This window comes from Lachancea thermotolerans, assembly GCF_000142805.1.
Source record: "Lachancea thermotolerans CBS 6340 chromosome F complete sequence".
NCBI classification, from domain to species: Eukaryota; Fungi; Ascomycota; class Saccharomycetes; order Saccharomycetales; family Saccharomycetaceae; genus Lachancea; species Lachancea thermotolerans.
The window spans coordinates 1,520,977-1,537,318 of record NC_013082.1 but is presented as its reverse complement, the minus strand read 5'-3'; the positions used below and the strand labels follow the sequence as shown (position 1 = coordinate 1,537,318).

Sequence of the window (16,342 nt, the reverse complement as noted above, 5' to 3'; positions counted from 1 at the left end):
CCTCTTACTGCAAAAAAACGCGACATGCACAACTCTTAGGAGCTGTGTAGGATGGCGTGGTTTGAAAGCAATTAATATAGCGCTCTTCGATCGACGAAGAGGTACGATAGAGGCAACTTTGCATCTTCCAGCGAGCGATGGCAGCGCGAGAAGTGCGCGATTGCGTGAACTTATGCAATAAGCTCAGGCTGTCGTCGAAACTCGTCTAATATACAAGGAATTATTGCGGATTAGGTAGCAATTCTTATCCGGTATTGAGAGGAGTGGGGTAAAGTGGTCGAGAGCGTCATTCTGTGGGCATAATTTGGGCCGAGAGTTCGCCAATGACTTGCAACTCGAATGGTGAGAAGTCAAAGAGCTCCGGCAGGTACTTAGGTTGGGTGTGGCCGCGAGGGAAGAAATAGCGTTCCTTTTTGAGATCTTCAAAGAAAGGATGTGCTAGGATACGCCTAGGCGACAGCCTGCGCTCGGGCTCATACGTGAGTATCTTCATCAAAAGGTCGATTCCCTCGGGACCCGCCTGGCCAAAGTGCTTCTCGAATCTCTCTGTAACAGAGCCCGTAAACAAAGGCTTAGAGAAGAGTGGACCATCATATGATGGGTTAGAGAAGAATAGAAACTTTTTGTCGGGGGGCCCAAGCAGTTTGGAAATCTCGCGTAATTGCAGAAGAGGTTCTTGTCCCTGGAACACAGCCTTTCCTATCAGCATCTCGCCCATCACGCAGCCCAAACCCCAAATATCTATCTGGGTAGTATACTGAGTGCATCCGACAATGAGTTCGGGTGCGCGGTAGAAACGGGAGCATATGTAGCTGATCGAAGGCTGGTTTTGCTCAAGCTTTTTGGCAGATCCAAAGTCACAGATTTTCAGAACTCCGGTGTTAGGATCAACCAACACATTAGAAGGCTTAATGTCACGGTGGCAGATACCCAGTGCGTGCAGATACAGCATACCGCGCGCAATTTGGTAAGTGTATAGCTTAGTATGTTTCAGGGGGAGCTCCAGCTTGTTAGAGGCGTAGCGATGAATTTCCAGTTGTAGCGTTTCCGGCAGGCACTCCATAGCTAAATGCTGGTAGACTTTGTTATCCTGTGGCGAGGTGTGTGTAAAAAAGTACTCGAGCTTGACCACGTTGGGGTGGTCAGCAATTCGCAGGATCTCCAGCTCCCGCGACTTGTACTCTGTCTGCGCAGGTACCTTCTTGATGGCAAAAGGCCCGTACCACTTGTTGTTGTCAGGCGTGAGGAAAGCCTGTACCACGGTCCCGAATGCTCCATGTCCGATCTTTTTGTACTCTTTGATGAGCATGGGCCTTGTGGAGTTGGACTGGTTGGATGTCACGTCATTGGCAATGAACTGATCGTATCTTTGAGACATCACTCCAGTAGCTTGAAGGAAGGGTTGTTTCGCGTGCGATTCGTGCGTGTCGAGAGCGTGAGGAATTACGTGCGGACGCGCTGTGGCTGCGGAAAGTTTATCTTAGCCTAATGGTTTATTCATTTGTTTTGAAAGGAAGTGACGAAAATTGGGAAACGAGGTCGGGTAAGATATAATCACGTGCGTTGAGGCAGTTACCAGCCGGATGCGCAGAAGGGCAGCTAGGCGGTGTGGTCGAGGCTCACAAACAACAGAAGGGCGCTCACAGCGTATAAATCGATCCATTCTTCAACTGATATTATTTTATGTCAACAGCAAGCAAGCATTTGTCTGTCTGCATCTTGAAACGCTCTTCTTGGCTTATAGTTTACTCCTAACGCCCTCTCCTTGCCACGTTTCTCATTAGCATTCGGTCAGTACGAGAACCAAGAGAGAGGAGCATTGCTATCCTCACAAGCTTCCTGTTGCAAGAAATGTTCTGTGCCAGTGGCTATTACTTAGCCGCCCTTGAACCTTTGACAACTAGAACAGTAGCATAGCTCGAATCTGTGATTGCATGCTAGTCATAGCGGTGTTGATGCTTTTTTTTTGAAAGCACTCGGACCTACTCGTAACAGTTATCCGGTCTCGCAATGTGCTGTTCCGACGGGGATGCACATCTGCTTGTGGAAACGCCGCATGATAAAGTGTTCGCGAAAGGGGCAGTTTTCGGCTATAATCTCACTCGCGACCCAGAGAAATACCAGCTCAGGGGCGTTCGCGACTGCGCCTTGACTACAAGGCTTGATGAGAGCTTGTCGCAGCCCACGTGATATACCGCAGTTTGCTCATCTAAAGGGCCATAGCCGGCCTTGCAGCTTCCTCCGGAACGATCTCTCTGGACTCTCGATATACAGTCCGACTCAGGGAGGGATAAAGCTGTAGGGCTGGTCGTTTTTTGTATACGCGCAAAATGTCTTGCTTAGACCACTCTGCGTGCGGGAAATAGTTCTGTCTTAATTATGTCACGCTGCCCCGGACCTAGATTGGAACCGTAAAGCTGGCCGCTGAAGCTTTTCATAAAACGCTGTGGGATTAAGTGTTGTAGTTGTTCGCGTTTGATTGCATTTTGCCGACGATGTTACTCGCAGAGGACTTTAGATCCATCTATTTTCGGCAGCTTCCCGTAAAGTTGTGGTTATAGTCAGTCCAGCAATAGCGGAAGAGACAACTTTCCAGCGCATCCCCTCAAGAAAGTGAACGGACGCATCTTACAGCGAGCATTAAGTGAAGAGCACAAATTGCTTGCGCTTCTTCGAAACCATTGCGACAGTACTTTCGCAGGCATTGAACTGGCGGCTAATTATTTTTGACCGATGATGACAGCGGCGTCCAGAATGACATTCTGGATGAACGTTGGAAGGCCAGGCGAAGCCAGTCGTACAGACTTGCCGAGCACGGCGCCAGTGACTATATGTCGAGCAAGCTTTAACTGGCGCAAAGCACTACGAGGAAAGTGTTATTTTGAATCCGGGAAGGATCTATGCGAAGGAATTATCAGCTGGAATAAAACTAAGTCATCTGCCAAATGCCTTGGTTATTAGCCATAAAGCGGCCCATCGGGCTGCCGCCAAGAAGAAGCAGATTTGAAGAGGGTATTGGATGGACCTCTGCGTTACTGTGGAAAGTGCAGCGGGCTTTCCAGCCAGCGCTAGGGGTAGGTTGTGTTTTGATGGTCTGCCTCCCACCACTTTAATGGACGATTTATAACTCGAAAAAGCCCTTAGCTGGGACAGCAGTCTAGCGCATCATTACAGCTTTCTGTCGATGGTCCTCGCACGGGCCGGTTAAGAGCTTGCCTTATGCATGGGATATGTCACCGGCCACGTAATTATTGTGGAGCACCTAACGTTGTTAAAACGGCAAGTTCCGATCAACCCGTATCCTCATGTCAAGACCAGGACGTACCATTTTCGCGATAGGCCTGGCGCCCAATGGCTCCCGACTAGCGCCTTGTCTTTATGTGTTTCGATGCTGTTCTTATGTTCTCCTATCAATGCTCATCTCAATACCCTATAGCTAATAAAAATTTGAAAATCAACAGCAGTGCTCTGTTCAGCGAATTCGAGCAGACCCGTCCGCAAAATGATCAAGAGCGTCTTCTCAACCGCATGCAGGCCATTCTCCACTAGCGCAAGAGCGCTGAATGAGTCACCAGTGTCGTTCGCGGGCATTGCGCAGGCGATCAACGCTAGTAATCCGGTATCGAACGTGATATCGCCGGGCGAGGAGCCGGGCTCCAAAAGCAGCAAGAAGCGCGGCGAGCACACCGTCAAGTACATTCTTAACTGTCTGTTCACAAAGAACAACACGCATTTCACATATTCCGCGGTTGTTGAGGACCTAAACTACCTCAAGAACAACGCCGACGCTTCCTACAACGACAAGTTTCTGTACTACCTGAAACTGCCCCAGAAGGTCAAGTTCCGCGTCTCCACCGGGAACCTGGGGTTTCGCAAGGCTGCGCGTGGCGAGTACGAGGCTGCGTTCCAGACCAGCGCCCGTCTCTTCCAGATGATCCACCAGAAAAAGCTGCTGGACCGCAACATCGAGATTGTGCTCAAGGACTTTGGTAAGGGCCGCGAGGCGTTCACAGCCGCGCTCAACGGTAAAGAGGGTACGGCCGTGCGCCGCAACGTGGTGCGCGTCAGCGACGCCACGCCGATCAAGTTTGGTGGCGTGCGCGCCCCAAGACAGAGGAGGTTGTGAGCGTGCGGAGGACCGGCGAGCAGCGAAATGACTACGTGTATATAGGAACCTTAAGATATATTTCGATTGAACAGGGCGTCTTCGTAGTGTCTCTGAGCGCTGTCGAGCACCAATTCTGGAGCTCTACTCGCCATTCGTACACAGGAACAGGCATCTTGAATAGCTGGAAACACCAGTGACAGAGAGACCCCAGTCGAGGGCCCCGACGCCCGTCGCGAACTCGGGGCGATAGCCCGTTCGCCTGCTGTTGCTAAGCGGGACCTGATAGCCGTATCTACGGGACAAGAATCCCGGCGTTTGGAAGAGTTCGCTAACTCCCGCTCTACATCCTCGGGATCACCACGAAAGGAGCACTTGGTCCGCCTCATATCTGAGACCTCGTTTACGCTCGCTCGGATTCACAGGTGCGGCAGATCTTCTAGTTCCAGACAGTGTGACTGTTTCCAGAGTCCACCCATACATATGAAACAAACTAGCACCCATTCATTTTGAACTGTAAAAAATCCGCGTGGAGAAAAAAGATGTTGCTGGTGCTGGTGCAAGAGGTATGCGTATGTAGGGCGTGTGTAGGCGGAGCGTGCTGGGCCTAGGGGCATGGTCCAGGCTGGGCCCAGTTGCAGTCTCTGCCTGGAGCTTCGACCCCTGGGCAGACCGTGGAAACCACACTCTCCCCCAGCGGTCCCTCTGCCCCGCCGGGGGACTGCCCAGCGCGTGGGCGGAATGTTGCCTGCTGAGCGGGTAGTGGAGGGGCTTGGATAGGACTTTTTCATATTCATCAAAAGTTGTAAAGTTGACACTGCGTTAGAGGCTTCAGAAGGCATATAGATCATACAATAATGGCTCCATCTAGTATGTTAAGAGATTGAAAGTGGGAACACGAGTGGGAATCGAGGAACGACCGAAGGTGAACTACGGCCCGAGAGGAAGAAGGAGCGCACTGCGAAATTCACTAGTTTTTGAATGAATGGCCCCCGAAGACGGCCCGGATGTTGGGAGGTACGTTGAGAGAAGCACACGAACATGAGGACGCCAGTGCGTTCGCAGCCTGGCTTCAAGCTGGAAGCATTCCGCGGGACCAGTGCTGCTGCTGCTGCGTATGAAGTTTACCAAGTTATTGCGTACGGTGCGCGCCGGTGGCCCAGGTCCGTTCCCATTAAACACTCGCGCGGGTCTGCGATCGTATACTAACATCTTTGCAGCTAAGGCTACTGCTGCCAAGAAGGCTGTTGTCAAGGGTTCTAACGGTAAGAAGGCTTTGAAGGTCAGAACCTCGGCCACCTTCCGTTTGCCTAAGACTTTGAAGCTGGCCAGACGTCCTGCGTACGCCTCCAAGTCCGTGCCACACTACAACAGACTGGACTCCTACAAGGTCATCGAGCAGCCAATCACCTCCGAGACTGCCATGAAGAAGGTCGAGGACGGCAACACCTTGGTTTTCCAGGTCTCTATCAAGTCTAACAAGCACCAGATCAAGAAGGCCGTCAAGGACTTGTACGAGGTCGACGTCAGATCCGTCAACACCCTGGTTAGACCAAACGGCACCAAGAAGGCCTACGTCAGATTGACCGCCGACTACGATGCTTTGGACATTGCCAACAGAATTGGTTACATTTAAGCTAACTCGTTTGATGTATATGTAGCAAATTTTAATACAACAGCGTTTATTCATTTTGGATGTATACGTAGGGGAGGAGCCATCGCTCAGTCGTCGCGGTTGCGGCCCAGGATGCGCAGGATATATAGGAACAGGTTGATGATGTCCAGGTAGAGCATCATCGCACAGCGGATCTCCTCGTCCGGGTACACCTTGCGGAAGATCATCTGGGTGTCGATGAAGAGGTAGATGGTGAAAACCGTGGCGCCGAGCCAGCTGTAGATCAGATCGATCGTGGAGTTCATGCCGAAGAACAGGGACGAGAAGCCGACGCCGATGAGAAGCCACAGGGCTATGTTGAGCCAGTAGTAGATGGAGCTGGAGTGGGTGACAGTGGACTCGAAGCGGTCCGAGAGCGCCATGGCCGTGACCGCGACGACCACGACGCCCGTGATGAGCATGGCGCTCAGGATAAGCTGCGAGTTGTAGGCGACTGTGACGAGCGAGAGCGTGTAGGCCTCGCAGAAGGTGAAGAAGCCGAGCAGGGCGAGCTGGCCGCGGTACGACAGACAGTACCAGGGCGCGCGGGCGGGCGCGCGGGCGGGGTCCGCGGAGGCGCCGTCGCCAGTGGGAGTCAGGAGCGGCTCCTGGGCGACGTCCTCGGCGCGGGGCGCGAGCGTGAGCCAGACGCAGCTGACAAGGCCGCCGAACATGGCGAGGAAGAAGAGCCACTGCTTGCGGAGAATGAACGCCTGGACGCCGGGTGTGTGGCTGACCCAGGCGCTGAAGGCGAAGGAGAACAGGATCTGGCAGGACAGAAGGGTGTAGACCTTGCGCATGAACCAGCGGCGCACGACGGGCTCGCAGGAGACCACGGTAGTGGAGAACTTGAAGTCGTCGGGGATGAAATCGCGGGTCTCATCTGTCTGGTAGTAGGAGGGCGAGGCGGGAGGCGGGCTGGCGGCAGCGGCGGTGGCCGCGCTGGGGCCGGTGCCCTTGGAGGGCGCGGCGGCGTCGGTGTAGGCTGGTGGAGCGGGCAGCGAGGTGTCTGCGGAGTCTTTCATTGCCTGTGGTGCCGATGGAGGGGGCGACGGAAGGGGTGGGGCGCCGGCGAGCAACAAGTAGGAGATGGGTGTCACGTGGGGGAGCACTGCGCGCAAGTGTCACGTGACCGCGCGCTGTGCGATTTTCATCACGTGAAACAGTCAGCACTCACGTGACACACGTCTGGCACGTGACCGCCTGCCTCTCTTCCACTTCTTGCCATATAGTATTTCAGCCCTACATATCATCCTAGCTATGCGCGCCGCGGGGCTCACCTGTGCGCGTGCGCCCACTCGAGCCCGCGGTCGACGCTCTCGCGCAGCTCCGCGAGGCACGCCGGCCACAGCTGCTCGCGCTCGTACGCATCCATCTGCTCCAGCACGTGCGTGTCGGCGTGGGCCGCGCCCTGCGCGGCGGTGACGGTCAGCGGCACGGAGAAGTAGCCGACGTGCTCGGTGATCGCATCGAGGGGCACGTGACCGTCGACCTTGGCGTACAGCGTGTCGCGCACCTCGCCGCGCGCGCCCAGCAGCATCTCGGCGAACTTGCACGCCACCTGCGCGCCCGCGTACGCCATGGAGAGCGTGGCGCTGCCGGCGCCGTTTTTGGCGCGCACGACCTCGTCGCCGCCGAACTGCACGCGGTGCACGAGGCGCTGGCGCACGTCGGGGTCGAGCGCGGGCATCGCCGTCGCACCGGACTTGGCGCCGATCTTGGCGCCCGCCTTAGTGCTAGTCCGGCTCTCGGCCGCCGCGCCGGACCCGCGCGCGGGCTCGATGCGCGCCTGCGAGAACAGCGGCAGAATTGTGTTGCCCGAGTGACCGCCGACCACAGGCACCACGGCGGTCTCCGAGGGCTCGCAGTCCAGCGCCTGGTGCAGGAAGCTGGAGGCGCGCACCGCGTCCAGCTGCGTCAGGCCGAAGGCCCTGCGCGGGATCTGTGCCGCCAGCGCCGCGTCCGCGCCGCAGTGCTGTGTCAGCGTTTCCACCAGCACGGGCACCAGCGAGTTGACGGGGTTCGAGATCAGCAGCACGAACACGTGCGCCAGGTCGCAGTGGCGCGCGATGCCGCCGGCCAGCGTGCGCACGATCTGCGCGTTGATGTTGAAGAGGTCGTCACGTGTCATGCCGGGCTTGCGCGGCACGCCCGCGGGGATCACCACGAGCTGCGCACCCGCCAGGCACGCCTGCAGCGGGTCTGCGAGCGCGTCCGCGCCTGCGGGCTCGGGCGCGTGCCACGACACGGAAACGGGCGTGTCGATGTGCGAGAGGTCCGTGGCGGCGCCGGCGACGGCGTCGCGGTTCACGTCGTACAGCGCGATGTGTACGCGACGCTGCTGCGCGACGCTAGCGGGCGCCAGGCCCGTCTTGAGCAGCAGCGACAGCGTCTGTCCGATGCCGCCGCCGGCGCCGAGCACGGCGACTTTAACCGCGGGCTGCGCGCCTGTGTGGTGCGGCATGGCGAGCGCGGTGTGTGGGGGGAGGGGGGCTTCTCGTGCGGCGTGCGCGGCGAGAAAAGGAACGCGGGGAAGGCGTTTGGGGGGGTCCGCGGAGAAGCTGGGGGGCTGTCTGCGGAGGGGGCTAGGCACGTGTGCGTGCGTGCGTGCGTGCGTAAACTTGCGTGCGATTGGGGCTGCTGAAGGTATTCGGCGTGATCAACTTCCAGCGGTGTTTGCTATGCTATGCGATGCGTGAGTGCTGGGGCCGTTCTGGACAGCGCTGCGCGGGCTCCGTTTATATAGGCTGCGCAGGGGGCGCGACGCGAGGCGCGCGGCCGAGCCCTAACGGCGCGGTCTGCCCTTTGGCCCACGGGGCCCGAGCAGCAGTGCGCGCTGCGACCCCTGCGACCGCTGCGGGTACGAGGGGCCGAAGAGCGCGTGCTTTGGAGCGCACTGACGCCGGAGACGGCGCCGCTCGTATGCTTTCGTCCGCGCCAGCGCTGATTACGGCATCGCGTGTCCGCTGATACGAGGGAGGGGGGGCGGCCCGCGCGACGCACGCACAGGGCCTGGCTGCCCGGCGATACGGGTCTGATCTGGCCCCGCCGCCCCCTTTACTCCCTGGCCGCCGGCACACCGATACGCGCTGATACGCGTACGCGCTGTGCGTGCGTGCGTCGTACCACCCGACGGGCGCGGAGGTTGCTGCCGTCCGCATGATCGGCCGTGCAGAACGCTTGATGCACGTGATCAGCCGTGCAGAATGCTTGTCGCGCGTGAAAAACTTATGCAGCGAGCTCGATGGGCGGGCTCCCATGGCCGCCAGAGCGCAACCGCCCAGAGATGACCGATAGAGAGGCTGGAGAGGCCAAAGAGGCCAGAGACGCTAGCGCAGCCGCGGAGCGCAGAGCGCGCCCGGTCAAGCGGGCTTGCCCCGCCGGCACGGCAGCCGTACCGGCTGCCGCGCAGCGGTTGCAGTGCGAGTTCTACCTGGAGAAGAAACAGCGACGCTGCGGCATGTCGCGGCGGCCGGGCGTGGCGTACTGCTCGGAGCACCTGAACCAGCTGCAGGGCGCGGCGCAGCCGCCGAGCGCCAAGGGCCGCCGTGTGCCGTGCCCGCTGGACCCGCGCCACACGGTGTGGGAGAAGGACGTAGCGCGGCACACGCGCAAGTGCAACACGACGAAGCAGGCGGCGCGGCCGCGCGCGGCCGAGGAGCCCTGGTTCCGCGCGGACTACAACGCGGACCCTGAGCGCGGGGCCGCCGAGGTCGGAGCCGCCGGAGCCGCCGATCCCGCGGATCTCGCAGCCGCGGAGCCCGCAGCCGCGGACCCTGGAAACGCAAACGCAAACGCAGCCGCGGACCCCGACGACCAAGCCGCCGTGCTTGCGGCTATCCCCGTGCTCCGCCGCTACGCCGCCGCGGGCCTCGCCGCCGCGCTGCCACTCGTGGCCAAGCACAACGCCGCCGTCGAGTCGCGCCGCTTCCCGCAGCTTCAGGGCTCCCGCAAGCACGCGTGCCAGCAGTCGTCGCTGATCCAGCACATGCTGGACGCGGGCCTGTTTCCACGCGACGCGCGCGACCCGCTCACGTTCCTGGAGTTCGGCTGCGGCCGCGCCGAGCTCTCGCGCTACGTCAACCAGAGCGTGTTCGCACACCAAACGGCGCTGGACCCCGCGCGCGCGCCCGAGCCGCCTCGCTTCGTGCTGGTGGACCGCGCGTCCAACCGCATGAAGTTCGACAAGAAGTTCCGCGACGACCTGGACGAGCTCTACGCCGCAGACCGGCCCGCGCAGCAGCCTGCGTACGCGCACGTGCTGCGCAAGAAGATCGACATCAAGGACCTGGTCGTGGACCGGCTGCTGGAGGCGCGCGCGGCCGGCGCCGACGCGGACGCTGCCGCCGATGTAGCCGCCGATGTTGACGCTGCCGCCGCCGGCGCCGACGCCGGCGACTGCGTCGCCATCTCCAAGCACCTGTGCGGCGTCGCCACGGACCTCACGCTGCGCTGCTGTGTGAACAGCGACGCGCTGCACCGCCGCGCGCGGCGGCTCCGCGGCATGGTGATCGCGATGTGCTGCCGGCACGTGTGCGACGCGAAGCAGTACGTGAACCGGGCGTACGTGGAGCCGCTGGCGCAAGAGTCTGGGCTCGCGTACGCGGCGTTCTTCCGGGCGCTGAAGAAGATCGCGACGTGGGCCGTGTGCGGGCGGCGGGCCGGCGTGGCGGACGCGGAGGTAGGCGGCCACTTCACGGAGCTAAGCGTCGCGGAGCGCGAGCGGCTGGGCGAGTGCGCGCGGCGCGTGATCGACGAGGGCCGGGCGCGGTTTCTACGGGAGCGCGGGTACCGGGTGTCGCTGGTGAGGTACGTGGAGCCGGCGGTGTCGCTGGAGAACGTGGCGATGGTGGTGGTGCGGGAGAGCGCGGGCGCGGGCGAGGCCGCGTAGCGCTTCGCGAGGAGCCGGCGAGGAGCCGGCGAGGAGCCAGCGCGCAGTACACAGATCGACAGTACGTAGAAGACAATATACACACCGCTCCGCGCGCTCGCCGCGCGCCCCCCGTCCCCCACGATATCCCGGAGACCCCCGCGCCCAGAACCCATTCTTTGGGATCCTGAAAAATTTGGCTTCCTCCCACAGCTGCACCGTTGGCACGCCCGATCTCCCTCTCTCCGCCCCCACGCTGCACATCGCATGCGCAGCCCGATCCCTGCCTCACGCTAATGTCAGACTCCAGGAGGAAACGCTACTCGATCAACTTCTCCGCGCCGGCGTCGCCCGCGTCGCCGTCGCTCGGCGCGTTTCCCTTCGCAGAACAGGCGCCCGCGGTGCGGCCGGCGTCTGCGCGCGCGCACTCCGCGCGGCCCTCGTCCGCGTACGGGCTCATCGGCGGCGCCAGCAGTGGCGGCAGCGCCGCCACCGCCGCAACTGCCGCCGGGCAGTCGTTTTACCGGATCCCCAACGACGACCAGCGCAACGTGTCGCTCGACTCGCTCGCGGACTCCTCGTCCATCAAGCTGCTCCTGATCGGCGACGCCACGGTCGGCAAAACCGCGATGATCCTCAGCTACTGCAACGAGCTGCCCACGCGGTCGCAGGTCAGCCTCTTCGCCAAGGACAGCGCGCGCGCGCCCTCGCTGCAGGCGCGCCGCCACAAGCGCATCCAGAACCTCAAGACCATCGAGAAGCGCAAGCGCTACAGCCTCAACGACTACGAGGAGCTCTTCACGCACCCCGCCGCCGCGCGCGACGCGCCATCGCTCTCCGAGGACCCCGACGCGGCGGGCCTGAGCCCCGACGCGCCGCCGCGCGAGGACCCTAACGAGATCATCATCGACACCCGCAGCACCATCGGCGTCGACATCCGCACCAACCTCGTCAACATCGACCACCGCTACTTCAAGGTCACCATGTGGGATACTGCTGGTCAGGAACGCTACAGAAACGCGATGATCCCCTCCCTGTACAAGGGCTCCCACGGCATCCTGCTCAGCTACGATATCTGCAGCCGCAAGAGCTTCCACAACTGCCTCGACTACTGGCTCCAGGAGGTGCTCAACTGCTGCGCGGGCGACAAGAAGCTGCGGCTCTACCTCGTCGGGAACAAGATCGATCTCTACAAGGTGCGCCAGGTGACCCACGAGGACGTGCTGCGGCTCATCGCCGAGGCCGAGCAGAAACACGGCGTCAAGATTGCTGGCAATTTCGAGGTGAGCTGCAAGTGGCACCAGGTCGTCGAGCGCACCTTCAACATCATCATCAAGGACCTGGCCGAGCACGGGTGCTACGAGGACGACCTCCACCGCCACGGCGACTCGCCGCGGCCCACGCACACGCGCGCCTCGACTTCAACCCGCACGCCCACTCCGACGCCGACCCAGGCCCAGGCCCAGGCCCACTCCTGCGACTCCTGCGGCCCGGTCGCCATTCCGGCCGACGTCCCCATGGAGATCGAGAGAAGGGGCTCCACCATCGTGCGCAGAAGATCGAAGGAGCCCCCAAAGACAATCGACATATCAAAGCCCCTCGACCCCGGGGACAGCAGCGGTAGAGCCGCCTGCTGCGTGTAACAATAATCAATGCATCTTCTCTCTCTCTCCCTCTGCGTGCGCGCGCATGCTGATCCATTCTCTCCCCACTAGTCTGCTTTTCTGCTCTTATTCGTTTATATAGAAGGTTTACTCACCCGTTACCTGAAAAATGCATTAATTAAACCCGCTAAAATAACGGTCTCTGAAATTGGCTTTCGACCGCTCCAGGCCAGCGTTCGTGGGCCCCTGGAACCCGTCGCCCCGGTTGACGTACACCAGCAGTCTTCTCGACCACTTGTTGAATTCTTGGACACAGTTGTATTTGAGCTCCAAGTTCGCGTGCAGCGGGATGACGGTCTCGATGTTTTCGTCGTTCGCAACCGGCATCCAGAACGCGAGCCTCCCGTTCAGAGGCAGCCTCTGTGACGCAAACTGCAGTAGGTCGTCCAGCAGAGCGTCCAAAGAGTACGGCTTCTTTGTAGGAATATAGTCTCGGTGCAAGTACGCTTTCTTCCCGTCGATCTCGACGTCCTCCTTGCCCACAAAACGCTCAGGGTCTCTGGCGCCCAGCACCTTGATACTCTCACGAATCCCGTAAGGGGGGTCGCAGAGGATCGTGTCTATCAGGAAGTCGCTCCGCAGTGCGTTGTGCGTAAAGTCCATCGTGACCACATCCAGAAACTGGAGGCTCTCGCCGTACCTTTTGAAGTTGGCCTTTATTGTTTGCGAGCCCTTGCCCCTGATCATCCGGCCGTCGATGTCCGACCCGATAACCAAGGCCTTGTAGTGTCCACCCGCAACCAAGAAAGATCCCGTGCCCGCAAACGGATCGTACATCACCGTGCCAGGCTTCACCTGCGCGATGTTCGCACTCACCAGCGACAGCTCGGCCTCGAAACTGGTGGTTCCCTTGTAGGGCCTTTTCTTGAGGTCGTACTTTTCCAGTGCGCCGCATAAACGGTCACTCTTCTGCACCTCCCGCCCAAAGAACATCCGCAACGCCTTCTCACCGGCAACGTTGTCGCTCAAAGGCTCGTATTCCTCGATCACCGTGAACACTTGGTCTGGATTTTTCATGCGAATCTTGCCCTGGAACTCCAGGTATTTGAAAGACTCAATGCACGCTACGCGGTCCAGTTTCCCGGACGAGCTTCCGCCAAAGCTGTCGAATTCAAACTTAAACGTCGAGTTTCTGTACTCGGCCTTGAACTGCTTAAACAGCGGGTTGGCCTGGATCTCGCGGTGCAGCTCCTCGTATGTGGTCCCCTGGCCCCAATACTCATAGATCCCGCGTGTCAAAATTGACCTCGAGATCCATGCCCTAGCCTGCGCGTCATTCTCCAGCTCCACGATGAAAAACGGCGAGCCCTCGTCGTATTTGCTGAAATCCACCGTCTTCACGCCGAACAAGTCCGCCAGCGATTCCAACTCCGCGAGCCTAAAGTTCAGGTGCGTCTGCACCATGAAGAGCAAATATTTTTTGACCATTTCGCGCGCTTTCCTGGTCACCGATGCCCACGCTGATGCGATGCGATGCGCTCACCATCTTAATTTCAATGTCGAAAAATTTGCCCTGTCAGAGACAAAAGCCGTTAGAAACCCCTAAATGCTTCGGACAAAGGGAACTTCTGCTGCCATACGCTATCTCTACATATCAAGACACGCGCGGCAACTTGTTTACAGGCCTCTTGAGGCGCCAGTCTGCCCAATTCAGGGTCCTTTAACCTAATCTTGTCTTGTCATGCTCTGTCGCGATTGATATTAACTTGTTCTTACCCGGCTCTCTAAAATATTTCCCTTCAAAATTTCATCCTCTGAGCTTTTGCCAGTATATAAAGGAGAAGGAAATTGAAAAAGGTATTTGTCCCAAGCCTCCAACCCGCCAAGTTCTAACGAGCACTGACTACAAGATCAGGATTCGGACGTACTAACCCTTTTCTTTGGAAACTACGGATACGATTTAAAAGTTACTGGATAATCTGTATAGCCATAGGAGCCATTTTGACATTCAGCTGAAGTGGTAATTTTAGAAGAAATTAGACACACAAATTACCGGCACTGCGTTTGAAAACCAGCAGGTATATTAAGACTGTGGATAGTTTTAAATCGTTTAGCTTTTTAGACAGATTGTGCATCTATTAGATTGGTGGGCGCGCGGAAACCTGACACAACAACCCAGGCACAAGAAAACTCGAGACGACTGCATAAGTAGTCTCTTTATACCTACTTAGTACCCTCGTATCTACCCAGCAGTTTGGACGAGCGCGGCATTACTCTCCCTAGCACCGACACCACCACAACATGAGTTTCTCGGACGACGAAGACTTTAACGACATCTACGGTGACGACTCCAACGCCACCTCCACGACTGCCGCTACCACGGCGGCTGAACCCACTAAACAAGAAGTAGCAGCCTCAGCGGCGAATGCGCAAAGCGCGGACACCTCCAAGCCCCAGGGTGCTGGGGCGGCGGCCTCAGCTTCGACAGAAGCTGCGCAGCCAGCAGCTGTTGCGCAGCCCGCGCCAGCGCCTGCCGCCTCTTCATCCCTTGACCAGCTTGCAGCGCTTCAAGCGTTGTCGTCTAACTTGAGCCAGCTCCAGCAGGCGGCTAGCGGTAACAACAATAGCTCTACAGAATCGCAGACTAAAGATCCCTCAAGCACCTCAGACACAGCCGCGGTCCCCGCGACATCGACTGCATCAGCACCCCCAGCTATGCCCGGAATGCCTGCAATGCCTTCGATGCCCGGGATGCCCAGCATGACCGGAATGCCTGGGATGCCTGGTATGCCCAACATGCAACAGTGGCAACAACTTCAACAGTTGCAGCAAAGCATGCCTCAGTTTCAACAGGGGGGCGCCTCCGGGCCCGGCTCTGCTGCTGAACAGAGAACCAACAAGGCCGACCTTTCGCGTGACATTTGTAAAATGTTCATTGGCGGCTTGAACTGGGAAACCACTGAGGACAACCTAAAGGACTATTTCTCCAAATACGGCCAAGTAACTGATCTCAAAATTATGAGGGACAATGCAACTGGTAGATCCAGAGGATTTGGTTTTTTAACTTTCGCAGAAGCTTCTAGCGTAGATGAAGTTGTAAAGACCCAGCATATTCTTGATGGTAAAGTCATCGACCCAAAAAGAGCAATCCCTCGTGAAGAGCAAGACAAAACAGGTAAGATTTTTGTTGGCGGTATCGGTCCTGATGTCAGACCCAAAGAGTTCGAGGAGTTTTTCTCCCAGTGGGGTACTATCATCGACGCCCAGCTTATGTTGGACAAGGACACAGGGAGATCTAGGGGATTCGGCTTCATCACCTATGACACACCTGATGCAGTGGACCGTGTGTGTGAGAACAAGTTCATTGAATTCAAAGGAAAGAGAATTGAGATCAAGAGAGCTGAGCCAAGACACCTTCAAAAGCAGCAGCAACAACAAAAAACACAGGCGCCTTTTGGCTCCGCGCAGTTCAATATGTTCCAGAATCCAATGATGGGCAACTTCAACCCTATGTTCAATCCTCAAGCCATGGCCGAGTACTACAACAAAATGCAAGAGTATTACGCCCAAATGCAACAGCAGACCGGTGTCGACTATTCACAAATGTACCAGCAGCAAATGCAGCAAATGCAGCAAATGATGACCGGTATGATGCCTGGGATGCCTGGGATGCCTCCAGCTGCCTCCCAGTCTGACACGCCAACTCAAGAAGCCTCTGACGTTCCCACCATTGGATCAGAAGACAAGGCTGAAGAGCGCAACGACGGCGACAACAACATCGAAAGAAGGGTGTCTTCCCCCCCAACAAACGCACCCAGGGGCCCAAGGTCAGGAAACCCTCGCGACAACGGTCGCGAAGGCCGTGATAACCGTGACGGACGCGATGGCCGTGATAATCGTAATAGTCGCGATGGCCGTGACGGCCGCGACGGTCGCGACGACCGCGACAACGGCGGTCGTGGGAGTTACCGCTCAGGTTTCCGGAACCGTGACCGCAGCGGCTACCGTGGAGGACGTAGCGGTTATTCCAGGCGCAACAACAATGGCTACCATCCTTACTCTAGATAAGTAATCGTTCGATAACTATATGTATAATAATTGTCATGAAT

General features: G+C 58.3%; 9 protein-coding genes across 9 annotated transcripts; 5 read left to right on the top strand and 4 right to left on the bottom strand.

Moving 5' to 3' along the window:
• Positions 1 to 286: 286 nt before the first annotated feature.
• MCK1 (serine/threonine/tyrosine protein kinase MCK1) lies at positions 287 to 1,378 on the bottom strand (the record flags this gene model as incomplete). The annotated part of the gene is made up of 1 exon (XM_002554963.1): positions 287 to 1,378. One exon carries the CDS (start codon positions 1,376 to 1,378, stop codon positions 287 to 289), a length of 1,092 nt encoding a protein of 363 aa, XP_002555009.1.
• Positions 1,379 to 3,502: 2,124 nt separating this feature from the next.
• On the top strand, positions 3,503 to 4,126 carry MRPS18 (mitochondrial 37S ribosomal protein uS11m; the record flags this gene model as incomplete). Its single annotated transcript, XM_002554962.1, has 1 exon — positions 3,503 to 4,126. The coding sequence occupies one exon, from the start codon at positions 3,503 to 3,505 to the stop codon at positions 4,124 to 4,126; it is 624 nt and encodes a 207-aa protein (XP_002555008.1).
• An 836-nt stretch (positions 4,127 to 4,962) lies between these two features.
• Positions 4,963 to 5,741, top strand: RPL25 (60S ribosomal protein uL23; the record flags this gene model as incomplete). The annotated part of the gene is made up of 2 exons (XM_002554961.1): positions 4,963 to 4,975; positions 5,326 to 5,741. 2 exons carry the CDS (start codon positions 4,963 to 4,965, stop codon positions 5,739 to 5,741), a joined length of 429 nt encoding a protein of 142 aa, XP_002555007.1.
• Positions 5,742 to 5,827: 86 nt separating this feature from the next.
• Positions 5,828 to 6,784, bottom strand: BXI1 (Bxi1p; the record flags this gene model as incomplete). Its single annotated transcript, XM_002554960.1, has 1 exon — positions 5,828 to 6,784. The coding sequence occupies one exon, from the start codon at positions 6,782 to 6,784 to the stop codon at positions 5,828 to 5,830; it is 957 nt and encodes a 318-aa protein (XP_002555006.1).
• Positions 6,785 to 7,035: 251 nt separating this feature from the next.
• Positions 7,036 to 8,223, bottom strand: MDH2 (malate dehydrogenase MDH2; the record flags this gene model as incomplete). The annotated part of the gene is made up of 1 exon (XM_002554959.1): positions 7,036 to 8,223. One exon carries the CDS (start codon positions 8,221 to 8,223, stop codon positions 7,036 to 7,038), a length of 1,188 nt encoding a protein of 395 aa, XP_002555005.1.
• A 780-nt stretch (positions 8,224 to 9,003) lies between these two features.
• On the top strand, positions 9,004 to 10,650 carry TRM13 (tRNA:m4X modification enzyme; the record flags this gene model as incomplete). Its single annotated transcript, XM_002554958.1, has 1 exon — positions 9,004 to 10,650. The coding sequence occupies one exon, from the start codon at positions 9,004 to 9,006 to the stop codon at positions 10,648 to 10,650; it is 1,647 nt and encodes a 548-aa protein (XP_002555004.1).
• A 275-nt stretch (positions 10,651 to 10,925) lies between these two features.
• Positions 10,926 to 12,272, top strand: YPT11 (Rab family GTPase YPT11; the record flags this gene model as incomplete). The annotated part of the gene is made up of 1 exon (XM_002554957.1): positions 10,926 to 12,272. One exon carries the CDS (start codon positions 10,926 to 10,928, stop codon positions 12,270 to 12,272), a length of 1,347 nt encoding a protein of 448 aa, XP_002555003.1.
• A 135-nt stretch (positions 12,273 to 12,407) lies between these two features.
• On the bottom strand, positions 12,408 to 13,721 carry TRM11 (tRNA (guanine-N2-)-methyltransferase; the record flags this gene model as incomplete). The annotated part of the gene is made up of 1 exon (XM_002554956.1): positions 12,408 to 13,721. One exon carries the CDS (start codon positions 13,719 to 13,721, stop codon positions 12,408 to 12,410), a length of 1,314 nt encoding a protein of 437 aa, XP_002555002.1.
• An 813-nt stretch (positions 13,722 to 14,534) lies between these two features.
• On the top strand, positions 14,535 to 16,301 carry HRP1 (Hrp1p; the record flags this gene model as incomplete). The annotated part of the gene is made up of 1 exon (XM_002554955.1): positions 14,535 to 16,301. The coding sequence occupies one exon, from the start codon at positions 14,535 to 14,537 to the stop codon at positions 16,299 to 16,301; it is 1,767 nt and encodes a 588-aa protein (XP_002555001.1).
• Positions 16,302 to 16,342: the final 41 nt, after the last annotated feature.